The sequence below is a fragment of the Hyaena hyaena genome, unplaced genomic scaffold, assembly GCF_003009895.1.
Source record: "Hyaena hyaena isolate Hyena2069 unplaced genomic scaffold, ASM300989v1 scaffold_87, whole genome shotgun sequence".
Lineage (NCBI taxonomy): Eukaryota > Metazoa > Chordata > Mammalia > Carnivora > Hyaenidae > Hyaena > Hyaena hyaena.
Window position 1 is genome coordinate 2235853 of NW_024080718.1, and position 12940 is coordinate 2248792.

At 43.0% G+C, this 12940-nt stretch overlaps 1 protein-coding gene across 1 annotated transcript in view; it reads left to right on the top strand.

Annotated features, from left to right (window-relative positions):
* The window catches only part of IRAK3 (interleukin 1 receptor associated kinase 3), a 48867-nt gene that overhangs the window by 13505 nt on the left and 22422 nt on the right, over positions 1 to 12940 (top strand). The window contains exons 6-7 of the mRNA XM_039234292.1: positions 3664 to 3778; positions 4588 to 4706. Coding sequence (XP_039090223.1) covers positions 3664 to 3778; positions 4588 to 4706 — 234 coding nt within the window. The remainder of the gene's footprint in view (positions 1 to 3663; positions 3779 to 4587; positions 4707 to 12940) is intronic.

Below are 12940 nucleotides of genomic sequence, written 5' to 3' on the forward strand. Positions count from 1 at the left end.
TCTCCTTCTTCTCAGATAGTTATTAATGAATAAGTCAGTTGTAGCCCTCTCTCAGAACATGCTGGCTGAAGTGGGATTAGGAGAGAAGCCCGTAAGTTAAAAGGAACAAACAGTTTTGTTTCAGTAAACAAAGTGGTAAGATGGGGAGGTACAGAGCACTGAGGGAGGAGAAAATGGTAACCCCAGTGTGACGGGGTGGGGGACTGGGCAGCAAATAGGCTTCTCGGAGAAAGTAACATCTCAGCTGAGACCTGAGGGTGAGTTTTTCAAGTTCAATATTAAGGGAAGTGTTTAATCCCTGAGCCTTAAACAGAATTGTGAAGTCCTTGGGATGTGGCTGCTGATTCCTTTTTTCCCTCCTTTCCCAAGGGGAGCAAAGGGAGCTAATACTTTTTGAGGACCTAACACCTGGCTAAACACTTACCTTTCCATTTAATTTTCATGAGAACCTTGCGACGTGACGTTTTAATTACTGTGTACAGTTGAAGAAGCTTCCTCTCCTAGGGCTTCTGTCACAAAAGAGACAGGGTGACTTAAACAAAAGAAATGTGTTTCCTCACAGTTCTGGAGGCTGAGAAATCCAGGATCAAGGCAGATTTGGTTCTTGATGAGGGTGCTCATCCTAGCTTGTAGACGCTGCCTTCTAATTCTGTCCTGAAAGCGCGGAGAGGGAGGAAACAGACTCTCCAGTGCTTCTTCTTATAAGGGCACTCGCCCCATTGTGAGGGATGCAGTCCTAACCCTGACTGCCTCCCACAGGCCTCATCTCCAAGCACCTGCGCATTGGAAGTTAGGGCTTCAGCATGTGAGCTGGGTTGCCAGGGGAGTGAGTTGGGGGAGAAACACAATTCAGACCACAGCAAAGAAACAGTCTCACGGAAATTAAATAACTTGCCCAAGTTCACACAGCTGATAAAACAAGACCAGAGATTCAAACCTAGGTTTGTCTGTTGTTCAGGTCTGTCCCTTCCACCACATGGTGGTCCCTCACATTGTGTTTTATCTGCAATAGACACAATTGCTGGTTGAATTGATTTTCAAAGTATTGTTTCAGGGCGCCTGGGTGGTTCCGTCAGTTAAGTGTCTGACTTCAGCTCAGGTCATGATCTCACTGGTCCTGGGTTCAAGCCCCACGTCAGGCTCTGTGCTGACAGCTCGCAGCCTGGAGCTTGTTTCAGATTCTGTGTCTCATCCCCTCTCCCCACAAAATAAACAAACATTAAAAAAAAAGGTATGGTATCTGCAGACCTTCAGATCTATATAATCTAAAATCCTACAACTTAAAAATGTGTAGTAAAAGGATGGCTGAGAAGGGCCCGTAGATGCAAAGCCAGCAGCAGTCTTTATGGCTGCACCACGTTCCAAACCTCACAAACTTGTACAGTGTCCACTTTGCTGCTAGATTGGTAGTATCTAAAGATAAGCAAGCAGTCACTTCTGCCCTGTGAACAAGACAGCAGAGCACCAGGGCCATCACTGCGTCTCTATGAAGTCTGCTAGCTGCTTTCCAAAAGATTTCTAGCTCTTTAAATTATTTTAAAGTTACCAGGTAGTGGTATAAATGAGTTTTATAGGTAGTCAAATACACCAGCTCAGTTCCTTTTCAGTCCATTGTTTTTCATTTTATAGATATGGTCAGAATTGCAATAGGGGTAGGGATCTTGTGTACACACACACACACACACACACACCTTTTAAAAAATATTTTTTAATGTTTCTTTTTTATTTATTTTTGAGAGAGAGAGAGACTGAGCACGATGAGCTGGGAAGGGGCAGAGAGAGAGGGAGACACAGAATCTGAAGCAGGCTCCGGGCCCTGGCCTGTCAGCACAGAGCCTGACGTGGGGCTCGAACTCGAGAACCATGAGATCATGACCTGAGCCAGACGCTTAACCGACTGAGCCACCCAGGCGCCCCAGTACCCTTCCTTCTTTATGATAGGAGGAATAAAAGAAACCTGAAGCTGTGTGTGTGTGTGTGTGTGTGTGTGTGTGTGTTTTATAGGAAGGTTTTACTATTGAAGAAACTAATAATAGGCCTTTGTAAATAGAATTTTTTAAAAAAACCTTTATTATTAACCCAAGCATGCCTAGAACATCGTAGATCATCAATAAATAATTAAATTGAACTGGGTTCATGGTATAGGTGAATTTCACATTTTATGTTTCATATTTGTTACCTGAGTTCCATTGGTTTTCACAGTGATGATACAGGTATTCTAGAAACAGAGTTTTGGGGCACCAAAACTATATCTGACAGCTAGCTCAGAGCCTGGAGCCTACTTCGGATTCTGTGTCTCCCTCTCTCTCTGACCCTCCCCTGCTCACGCTGTGTCTCTCTCTCTCAGAAATAAATAAAACATTAAAAATTTAAAAAAAAAGAAACAGTTTTAAAGGAAAAGAGGCTGAAAATGCATGCTACACTGACATAGGACTCTCATTAAAAATCTTTTTTTAATGTTTATTTTTGAGAGAGACAGAGACAGAGAGTACAAGTGGGGGAAGAGCAGAGAGAAAGGGGGACACAGAATCTGAAGCAGGCTTCAGGCTCTGAGCTGTCAGCACAGAGCTTGACATGGGACTCGAACCCATGACCTGAGCTGAAGTCAGATGCTTAAACCACTGAGCCACCCAGGTGCCCCAGAACTCTGCCACTTAAAAATCAGTGATATATTTGGAGCACCTGGCTGGCCCAGTTGGTGGAGCATGCAACTCTTGATCCTGGGATTGTGAGTTGAAGCCCCACATTTGGTGGAGAGATTACTTAAAACTAAAATCTTTAGGGGCTCCTGGATGGCTCAATCTGTTGGGCGTCTGACTCTTGATTTCGGCTCAGGTCATCGTCTCAAGGTAAGTGGGGTTGAGCCACATGGTGGGCTCTGTGCTGACTGTGCAGAGCCCACTTGGGATTCTCCCTCCCTCTCTCTCTGACCCTCCTCCACTCGTGTGTGCACACACTCTCTCTCTCAAAATAAACATTTAAAAAATCTTCAATAATAAATAAATAAATAAATACAATAAAAATCAGTGATATGTTCTTCAACATCAAACTTTACTAATCACATGGATTTTATGTAACTGATTTTAGCTTTATGAAGACCCTGGATATCTTCTTTAGCTGTGTGATGGGTACCTGGCACAGAATCTGACATAGTAATACTCACTAAATGGATGGGTGAAAGTAGTCTTCCGTATTCTTCTATTTTGGTGATTTATACAGTATACTTAAAGTAATGAAATGAATAGTTTTAATTGTATTATCCCTATTTAATAAATCTTTATTTGTTATCTTTATTAACACTGGCTTTCATATTGATAAACATAGTTTAATAACAGAGAGTGTCGTCTATTTCTTATAAAGTTCCCAAGACTCCCAAATTTTAAGAAATCGTCACTTTCTTAAATTTTCTGTCTTATATTTGGATATTTTATTTATAGTTGCATGATCACAATCAAAGAATGGCTAGTGTTTGCTAGAACTCTTTAGACCAATTTGGAAAACAAACTTGTGTCATGTGTCCAATGAGATTACTTCTCCCTTCTCCAAATTTATATTTTCCTTTAAACCTATTCCCCGCCCCACCGTATCACCCCCAAACAACAGCACTGTTCATTTCCTATCTGAATGAACAATTTGATAGATTTAAAAATCTTTTGTTTCAAGGTTCCATCATCCAAACATACTGGAGTTGACTGCATATTTTACAGAGAGTGAGAAGTTCTGCCTCGTTTATCCATATATGAGAAATGGATCACTTTTTGACAGATTGCAGTGTGTGGTAAGTCAGACCTATGACTTCCCCCCAACTCTCTGACCTCCCGAAACCCTGAGAGACCTGCTGAAATCTCCTGAGATCCAGGAGGCCAACATGCGTTCACATAAGGGGATCGTCAACAATAGGCTTCCCGAGGAAGTAGAAGACTTTTCCATGAATTAATATTATACTCTTAAAAACGACTGCACAAATACCTGAGTTATTGTGTGTTGTGTAATGTGGTGGCCAAAAGATTTGCTGGAGCCTTACTCCTTACTAGTTCCATATCTTCCATGAGTTTACATTAACTACTCTTCTTTCTTAGATAATTTTTATTTGCATAACTTTACACAAAATACCATTCAATGCAAAGGGTAGACATAAAGGCGATTCAGACTCCTTAAAGAGAAGAAAGTTGAACCAATGCCTTGATTCCTCATATTTTTGAAAGATAAGTTTAACAATTTATTCTGAATATGTTACATTTCAGTGAGGATCAGAATAAAAACAGATTGTTCTCAATTACCCACACTGTTGTGCCACAAATACTTTAAAAATCTTACTTAATGAAGTTTTAACCATAGTTACCTTACTAAGCATATTTTGATTAAGCTAAGGTTAAAATTTTTGGGTATTTCTATTGGCTGTAAAGAGGACTAGAATCATTGGTAGTAGAGGAAATTGTATCTTGAATCACAAGTCAGTTATGGGAAACCAAAATGTTCATTCCCCCGTCTTCCCCTGCCTTACCATCTGCTTCTCTTCTTAGCGTACCTCTATGTACTGCACACACGTGTGTTTTACTCCCAGACCAACCACTGTTGTCTTTTTAGGGTAACACGGCCCCACTGTCTTGGCACATTCGGATCAATGCGTTAATAGGAACGTCCAGAGCCATTCAGTATTTGCACAACACGGAGCCGTGCTCGGTCATCTGTGGCAGTGTATCAAGGCAAGTTGTCCCAGGGCTTGGCTTGCACCCAAAAGCCCCTTTCAGCATCACAGGGGAGTCATACTTCACACTCTTTTCTACCTGTAGTTTCCCTGGTATGTATGTGTGTTTAAGGATTAAGAACGCACATCTAAGTATTTAAAATTTTTCGTTTATTTATTATTTTTTATTTTGAGAGAGAGAGAGAGAGAGCAAGAGAAGGGCAGAGACTGAGAAGGAGAGAGAGAAAGACTCCCAATCAGGCTCTGCAATGCCAGCGAAGAGCCTGATGCAGGGCTTGAACTCACGGACTGTGAAATCATGACCTCAGGCAAAATCAAGAGCCAGACACTTAACCAACTGAGCCACTCAGGTGCTCCCAAAATCTTACTTTTTTTAGTGCAGTATAATTGACATACAATATCCACTTAGTTTTAGGTGTACCTTCTAGTGATTTGATATTTTTTTTATTAATGAAAATTGCATCTACCCAGTTTCAAAAGCTACATCTATGTTGCCAAAGGGAGAGTTTATATTATCTTTGGGAATTCTAATGAACAATGTAGGATAGATTGTTTTGCATATTTTATTAATTATACCTGACACTAAACTTTGAAGTGCACCTGTATTAATCTCACCTTTTTCTTTTCAAGTGAGGTTTAAGGGAAAGTTAAGTGACTTGTCCGGGGATTCCTAGCAAGGTAACAGCAGTAGACTGTAGACGATGATTAAAATTCTTTGTCCCTGAGTCCCCAGTGTCTTGCTGATTCCACTGAGCCTGCAGGCTTCTCACTTTACATCTGGGACAAGCCAAGCAGTAACTTCGGTGTTCATTTTTGAAACATGAGAAAATTAGAAGCACCATCTTCCATCTTTCTTTTTCTTCAGTAGACCTAAAGAATCTTTCAGCCAGAGAGTAGATAGGCTGTAACAAAAATCCCCCTGGTGAATTTTTCCTGTGCGCCCTTCATCTTGAATCTGTTCAAAAGTAGGTAAAGACACCTTGGTGGAGTAGCAGGGATGACTGAATTTAAAAGGCTGATGCCTTTTCTGAACCATCTACTGGTATCTTGCCAAAGCATCTAGTGTGCTTTTGAGTTGAGCAAAAGAGGAGCAGATGGCTTACTTCCTTGTTTTCTGGTGAAACGAACTCCATATAAAAAGAATAGATTTTGGGGCGCCTGGGTGGCTTGGTCAGTTAAGCATCCGACTTTTGCTTAGGTCATGATCTCGCGGTTTGTGGGTTCGAGCCCCGCGTCGGGCTCTGTGCTGACTGCCAGCTCAGAGCCTGGAGCCTGTTGCAGAGTCTGTGACTCCCTCTCTCTCTGACCCTTCCCTGCTCACGCTGTCTCTCTCTCTCTCCTAGAAATAAATAAAAACATTAAAATAAAAAAAAAGAGAGAAAAAAAGACTAGATTTTTACTTGGCCCTGGGGGGCATAGGGGAACAGCCCATAGATGTCTGCTCCTGGGGCATGGTGGTTAATTCATCAACTCTAGTGGCCCCACAGAATCAGCACAAAGCGGGTGCTGCCTCAAGGACCTGGAACAAAGAAAGATACACCATGAAGGTGTCAGGGGTCTGTTTTGAAGGGCCACCCCCAACCTGAAGGAATCCTTCTTCCACCCACCTTACCACCAGCTCCGCACAGTAGAGGCCCAGATATATTTTATCTGAGTAAATAAATAAACACCTGGAACTTTGCTGTATATATTTTTCCTTTGGTTTAAAGTTAAAGTGAATATAGCTTATTTTCAGTCCCAAGCAGTAATACATAATGTTATTAATTTCCCTTTTGTATGCCTGAGCTCATAACATCCTTTCTTGGAAGCAGAACTTGATAGGAGAGAGGGGTGAGAAGCAAGAGAATGTTAAGGTTCTGATACCTGATCGGCTAGGGGGACAGGGATGACCACCAATGGGGAGTGTGGAGGGGGTTAGTGACGGAGGGATACAGATCCAGCCTCTGCCTGTATCCAAGGTTTTCCTCAGCTTTGGATTTCCCCTGCTGGCATCTCTCTCCAGGGATCAGGTTAGAGCTCAGGCTGTGGCCGTGATAACCTGCTTTCTCCTTCTGGATAGGGGCCTTCAGGCAGGCTCCCAGGAAATAGGCTCAGAGGAGAAATTTGCCTGCAGCAGATTTTTTAGAGTGCTCTCAGGAACAACAGAAGTAAGGGAGGAAAGGAGGAAGGCAGAATCAGGCCATTGGAGACATTGAGCTGGGATATTGTAGGGGGACAATTGGGTGGGAGGGGTACACAAACATTCTGTCCACAGCACTCACCTCTATCATCAATTTATTGTGTTCGGAAAGCAGACCTCCAAACTAAGCTCTGCTTTAAGAAAAATCACTTCTGTGTTAACATATGGCTATTGCACATTTGGAAAATCATGTTTATTTTAGTTAACAAATATTTATGGAACACCTGTTGTATGCAGGACATTATATTAGACCATGTGGGGTAGACATGGGTGATCATAGTCTTGTCCTTGAAGGTTTAACCTGGTGACCAGAAGGATAACACAAACCCAGAGAATATATAGTGCAGTACTAAAGACGGCTGGTTTGAGAAGGCTCGCTCTAACTACAGAGTTCCAAGCCCAGTCTTTCGGGAGATGGGTCATGGCAGTGGACTGGTTGAAAGAAGAGGAGAGAACAGTCCTAGTGGAGGCAATAATTTGTTCAAGGGAAAGAGTCAAGTAAAGAGTTACCAAGTGTATAATGAAAGCAAGACAAATGGAGAGGAAGAAACAAGATTGGAGAAGAAGGAAAGGGCTCCTGGGAAGGGCGAGGAACGTCATGGGCAGGGGTGCCATGGGCTTGCACCCACTGGGGTGCCAACCAGGCTGAGGACCTGGGTAGGATAAGCGAGGCTCTTACGAGGGACTCTGAGGCTTTTCTGAGACCATAGGTGGGAACAGAAAGGTTCTGGAGTCTCTTAGGAGGCCTTACACTTAGAAGGAGGCCATTTCTTCCAGGCTGGTATCTCAGGTACTTGTCTGGATGGGCCCAAGTGTAAAATCATTTCAGCAACACTGCAAGGCAGAGTGCCGAATAGCATTACAGATAAAAGAGCAGCAAGGAGATCTGGTCAGAGACAGAATTTCACGGAAGAGGCAGGATGTAAACTGGAAATGTGCTAACAATGTATTTTATTTTTTTAGTTGGTAAAGGGGCTATTGCTGATTGTTGCCTTTTTTGGCTTTTCCAAAGGGTTCGAGGACTCAAACATAACCATCTGTAGACCAGGCCTGCCCGGGCACGCGTCAGGGTGTGGAGTTCCAGGGTTGTGGGCATTTCTTTGAGATTGTGGTTTCATAGGGCTCATCAGTGTGTCCCTGTCTGTTCCAGACCAAATCAACCCCTTCTACAGCCAGTGTACTCTTGGCCTTTCTGCTGAGTCTGCCAGCAAAGATGTTAATTAGTACCAGCCATAACAGTAGATTCCTCCCCTTTCCTTTGGTGATGTGTGCACCTGTTCTCTAGAAACTGGAATTAAACCAACTCATTTCATGCAGGGCACCGAACATCTGATGGTAATGGCATTCAGCCTCCAGCAGGCCTGACCAAATGTGAATTGGCTGACCCAGATCACCCTCCTGAATCTTTTAAATGAATTCTTTACTTTACTCTAAACTTGAGTCTCCTTGATTCTTGGTCCCTGTTTGTACAGCCTGGTGCTTTCAGGAAGGTCTAAGATTCCTATTCTTCTGCCTGCATCATATGAATTTTCTCATTCTTTGTAAGGAAAGGCAGCTTTTAGGGAAGGTATCATTTTATTGCACGGCCCTGATACTTTTATTTTCTTTTCTGGACCTCAGACTGGTGAATCACAGGAGAGTTTGTCATACATCATTTGACACGACTAAATAATGTTTTTAATAGTATGAAATAATATGGGACAATGTGCATAAAGTGAGATTACGGGGAAAAGGCCAGATTGGGGGCGCCTGGGTGGCTCACTTGGTTAAGGGTCCGACTTTGGCTCAGGTCATGATCTCGCGGCTTATGGGTTCGAGCCCCGCGTCAGACTGTGTGCTGACAGCTCAGAGCCTGGAGCCTGCTTCAGATTCTGTGTCTCCCTCTCTCTCTGCCGTTCCCTGCTTGCACTCTGTCCTAAAAATAAGCATTAAATTGTTTTAAAAGGCCAAATTGAACTAGTGTATGGTATAGTTGTAACTTTTAGAATTACAAATTCATGAATTAAACAAAAAAGATTAGAACATACCAAAATATCAACGAGGCTTTCTTTAGATGGAGACTATGGCTTTTTATTTAACAGCTTATTTATTTACTTATATATTGTGCCTTAAAATTTTTTGTATAAGGATTCTGTTCTACTCTTCAAAGAAAAGTCCTTGTCTGGAAGCTGGCAGGTGAATTCTGAACCTTCTCCCAGGGTGTGGATGTGAAGTGAGATAAGATGTAAAGCACAGCCCAAGACTTGGCAATAAGATGTAATTCGTCCCTCTTCCTGGGGACTCTTCCTTCTGCCTTCACGTGTCTCCTCCAGCCTGTCCTTGGGCCCTTGCACAGCGTGTTGTCAACATTTGGGTCCAGATTTAACAATGAGAATGTCATTTATTTTGAGCTAAAGCCTCTCTTCCTGTGAGTCACCTGTGAACCATCATTGTGCCACTACAATTAACTATACATACCTGAAGAAGAGATAAACTCCATTTTACTTCTGCTTTGTCTTCAATAGTTTCTTCATCTTTTATGAGGAGCTGAATAAAAAGACATTTCTTTCAGTTAAACTGTAGTAAATTAGAAGAATAGCAAACGGAAAAAGGAGGGATGGACCGTAGTCCTGGCTCTGCCATTAACAAGCTGTTTTGCAAAAAAACAAGTCATTTCAACCATGTGGACTCATTTACCTCCTCTGAAAAGGAAGTGATTATACTGTAGTGGGGAAGGCAAATCAGTTTCATCTCACATTCCATCATTCATTGATTGGTAATGACTTCCCACCTGCAGTGTTGAAAGAGAACCTGGGGTGGGTGCTTTCTGAACTCAATTAGTGATGTCTGCCAAGAAAATGGGATGCTGCTTTGGCAACATTTGGGCCATATATTTGCCATATGCAGAGTGCTCTGGGTCCACTTATGGTTTCAAGTTCTCTTAATTAACAAATTGATTATAACAACAAATGTTTGGTGTCTTCTATAGACTCAACATTATGCTTATGTAAACAACATAAGCTGGTCTCTCTGAGGAAGTGCCACATGGTATAGTGCGGGCTGCACAGTGGGAACTTGGAGAAGGGAGTATCACGGGAATTCAGAGCAGTGGAATGACAACTTCATGCAGGAAGTGAATCTTAGGCTGCCTTGAGGATTGAAATGAAAATCAGAGAGGGAGGGGTGCTTTGCAGGTGAGGGGAACAGTATAAGCAAAGTCCCAAAACAGTAATTGCCACCTATTCGGACAGCACTGGTAAGTGCTAGTGCATTCTCGGAAGCTGATAGGCTGCGGACACACTAAGGAGCTCTGTGAAAGCCAGCCTGGCTTAAGACCTGACAAAAAGGCCCAATGAATAACTTACTCCTCCCAACAACCCTGAGTTTGCGTAGCATTGGTGTCACCTCAGTGCGACAGAGGAGGAAGCTAACTTACTGAAGTTTGTGATCTGCCTCCATACCATGTCTGTAAATGGGGAAGGGAGGTGGGGTTCCATGTTTGTGTGGGTCCAACAGTCATGGTCTTTTTTAGGCAATTGAGCATTCCTGGCCTGGATTTCTGGGAGCATGTTGGTTTCATGGGCAGAGACAGGGACACAGGGCAGGAGAAGAGAACATAACTAACTAGTATGTGCAAACTGGGAAATGTTGACGTTGGACTCCTAGTGAAAATGGCAGTAGGCAGCAAACTTTGAGGGGAGATTAGGCCTGGAGGTCTGCATTCGGAATCTTCATCTTGTTCAAGCAGTGAGAATAGAGTCTTCTAAGGAGACACTGTCAAGGACGCAGCTGGAGAACACCCAAGAAGGGAGCCAAAGGTATTTTCAAGAAGTTTGGTGGTTTAGTTCGCCCAAATATGTCTTAGTAATTTGAGCTCTTCAAAGAGAATGTTAGAAAAACAAAATTCACTTCCAGATGGTGGAATTTACGGAGGAAAAGGATTTAAAGAAAAGAATCTTGAAGAGTTGAAGTCTCTGTTCTTGGCAAAAGACCCTCACATTTTTATTTGGGAAACGAAGATGTTTTTGAGTTACAGGATCACATAAAAGCATCTGAAAGCAGTAAGCCTTCTTGTTATTTCCATCCTGTCCCTTAGCTGGCTTAATTGTTTTCACATTTATGAACGATTTTAAATTGAAATGCATTTTATCCTTGGCATTTTTCATCCCAGGCATTCATCTCCGTTAATGTTTCCAAAGCCGAGATAATCTCAGTGAACATTTCTAATGTTTCCTATAAGATCATGTTCTCTCGCCGGCATTGCCATGTGTCTCCTGCCAAGGGAAACAGACTTTCATACAAGGGAGGTGGTCTAGGAAAGAAAGGAAGGAAAAAGCCATATGCTTAGAAATGAATTTTTCAAAGAGGGAAATTGATCAGAGGTGTATGGTGGTGGTGGAGTGCGTGGAGAATTTGCTTTGCGAGGGACTAGAAACACTGAGTGGTCTGCACGGAGGCCAGGAAGCCACCGATCGATCAGCCCCTTCCTCCCACTGTAACACCCTTGCCTCACGACCCAAACTCTGCCTTCCTTCACCCCCCAGACCTGCTGTTTGTGGCTAGGACTCCCGCTTACCATTGAGTAGGGATGCAAAGCCTGAAGGAAATGCAGTCTCTTGGTTTGACTGGTTGATTGGTTAATTAACAAGTCTCCTCTCCCCACACCAGTCCTCTCCCTCCTTTTGTTTTTCAGAAATATTTTAGATATAAACAACTCTTTCCCGCCAGATTTTCCTATTTCCCTCAGTGTCTCCCTTCTTCTAAAATTGCCAAATACGTTCATCATTTCTAAGGGATGCTGACACAATGAAATGTTACATAAACTTGAATTTCTCCTATGAATTTTGTTTACCATCACAGTCACTAAACCCCAACATTTATTTATTTATACAGATGGGTACATACATGCATGCACATATATATACAACAAAGAATTCTTTTTCTCTCTCTGTGATCTTAGAGTACCTGGAAATGTTACTTTATGCAGGTTTTTCCAGAACTTCTCTGGAACTATTTTGAAATGCAACGGATGCCCTGAAACTGATTAACCCCATGACCCTCAGACCTCCAGAGTCCTCCTGCAACCATCCTGTACCTTTGTCACTTCAGATTGGTGCCTTGAACTTCTAGAGATACCCAACCAAGTTTCTTGGGATTTTAAGGTGGATATAGGATAGACAAAGGCCAGCCGACATCCTTCAGAGTGTATTTCGAGGCCCTCCCTGTGTATCGGGCACTCTGATTACATTCTCTCATTTAATCTTTGTAACGACCCTAAGAGGCAAGCATTCTCAGATCTTTTTACCCACAAGGAAACTGAGCCGTAGGGAAGTTGTGCTAGTTTGGTTAGAGATGAAATTTCAGATTTAAAGCAGGAATACCCCTTATTGGCTGGGCCTTTGACACAGGGAGCCTAGGACTCATAAGTCATCCATAAAGCAATAACAAGCTTTAGTACTGTCTCTGAGTCCTGCCTGGGTTCAATGGAAAAGAAAGAGAAGGCTGTACCATCTGAGGGTGAATAAAGGGCCTCAGCTTCGTCACGTGCACCTCTTGCTGAAGTGCGGGGAGGGGCTTGTGTTCCTTTGTCCGGTAACCTGTAGGTTCCCTGAGTAGCTGGGTCTTGCCTTATCCGGTGAGGGGTGTCTCGGTGACACAACAGCTGTGACACAGACAGCAAGATGTCCTGTTGCCTCAGGCTGTCAGGAAGAGGCCAGCAGGTTATCTTTATCTCTGGGGCCAATTGGTTGGAGTCTGGATATTTTCAGAGAATGCTGGCTACTCTGGACTGGGTTACTAGACACCAAAAACTCCCCTTAAAATCCTTTAAAAATATGTATTTTGAATTTTTTTCCTTTTTTTTCAGTGTTTTTATTTATTTCTAGGAGAGAGAGACAGCATGAGCAGGGGAGGGTCAGAGAGAGAGGGAGACACAGAATCTGAAACAGGCTCCAGGCTCTGAGCTAGCTGAGAGCACAGAGCCCGATATGGGGCTCGAACCCACGAACCGTGAGATCGTGACCTAAGCGAAAGTCAGATGCTTAACCGACTAAGCCACCCAGGCGCCCCTAAAA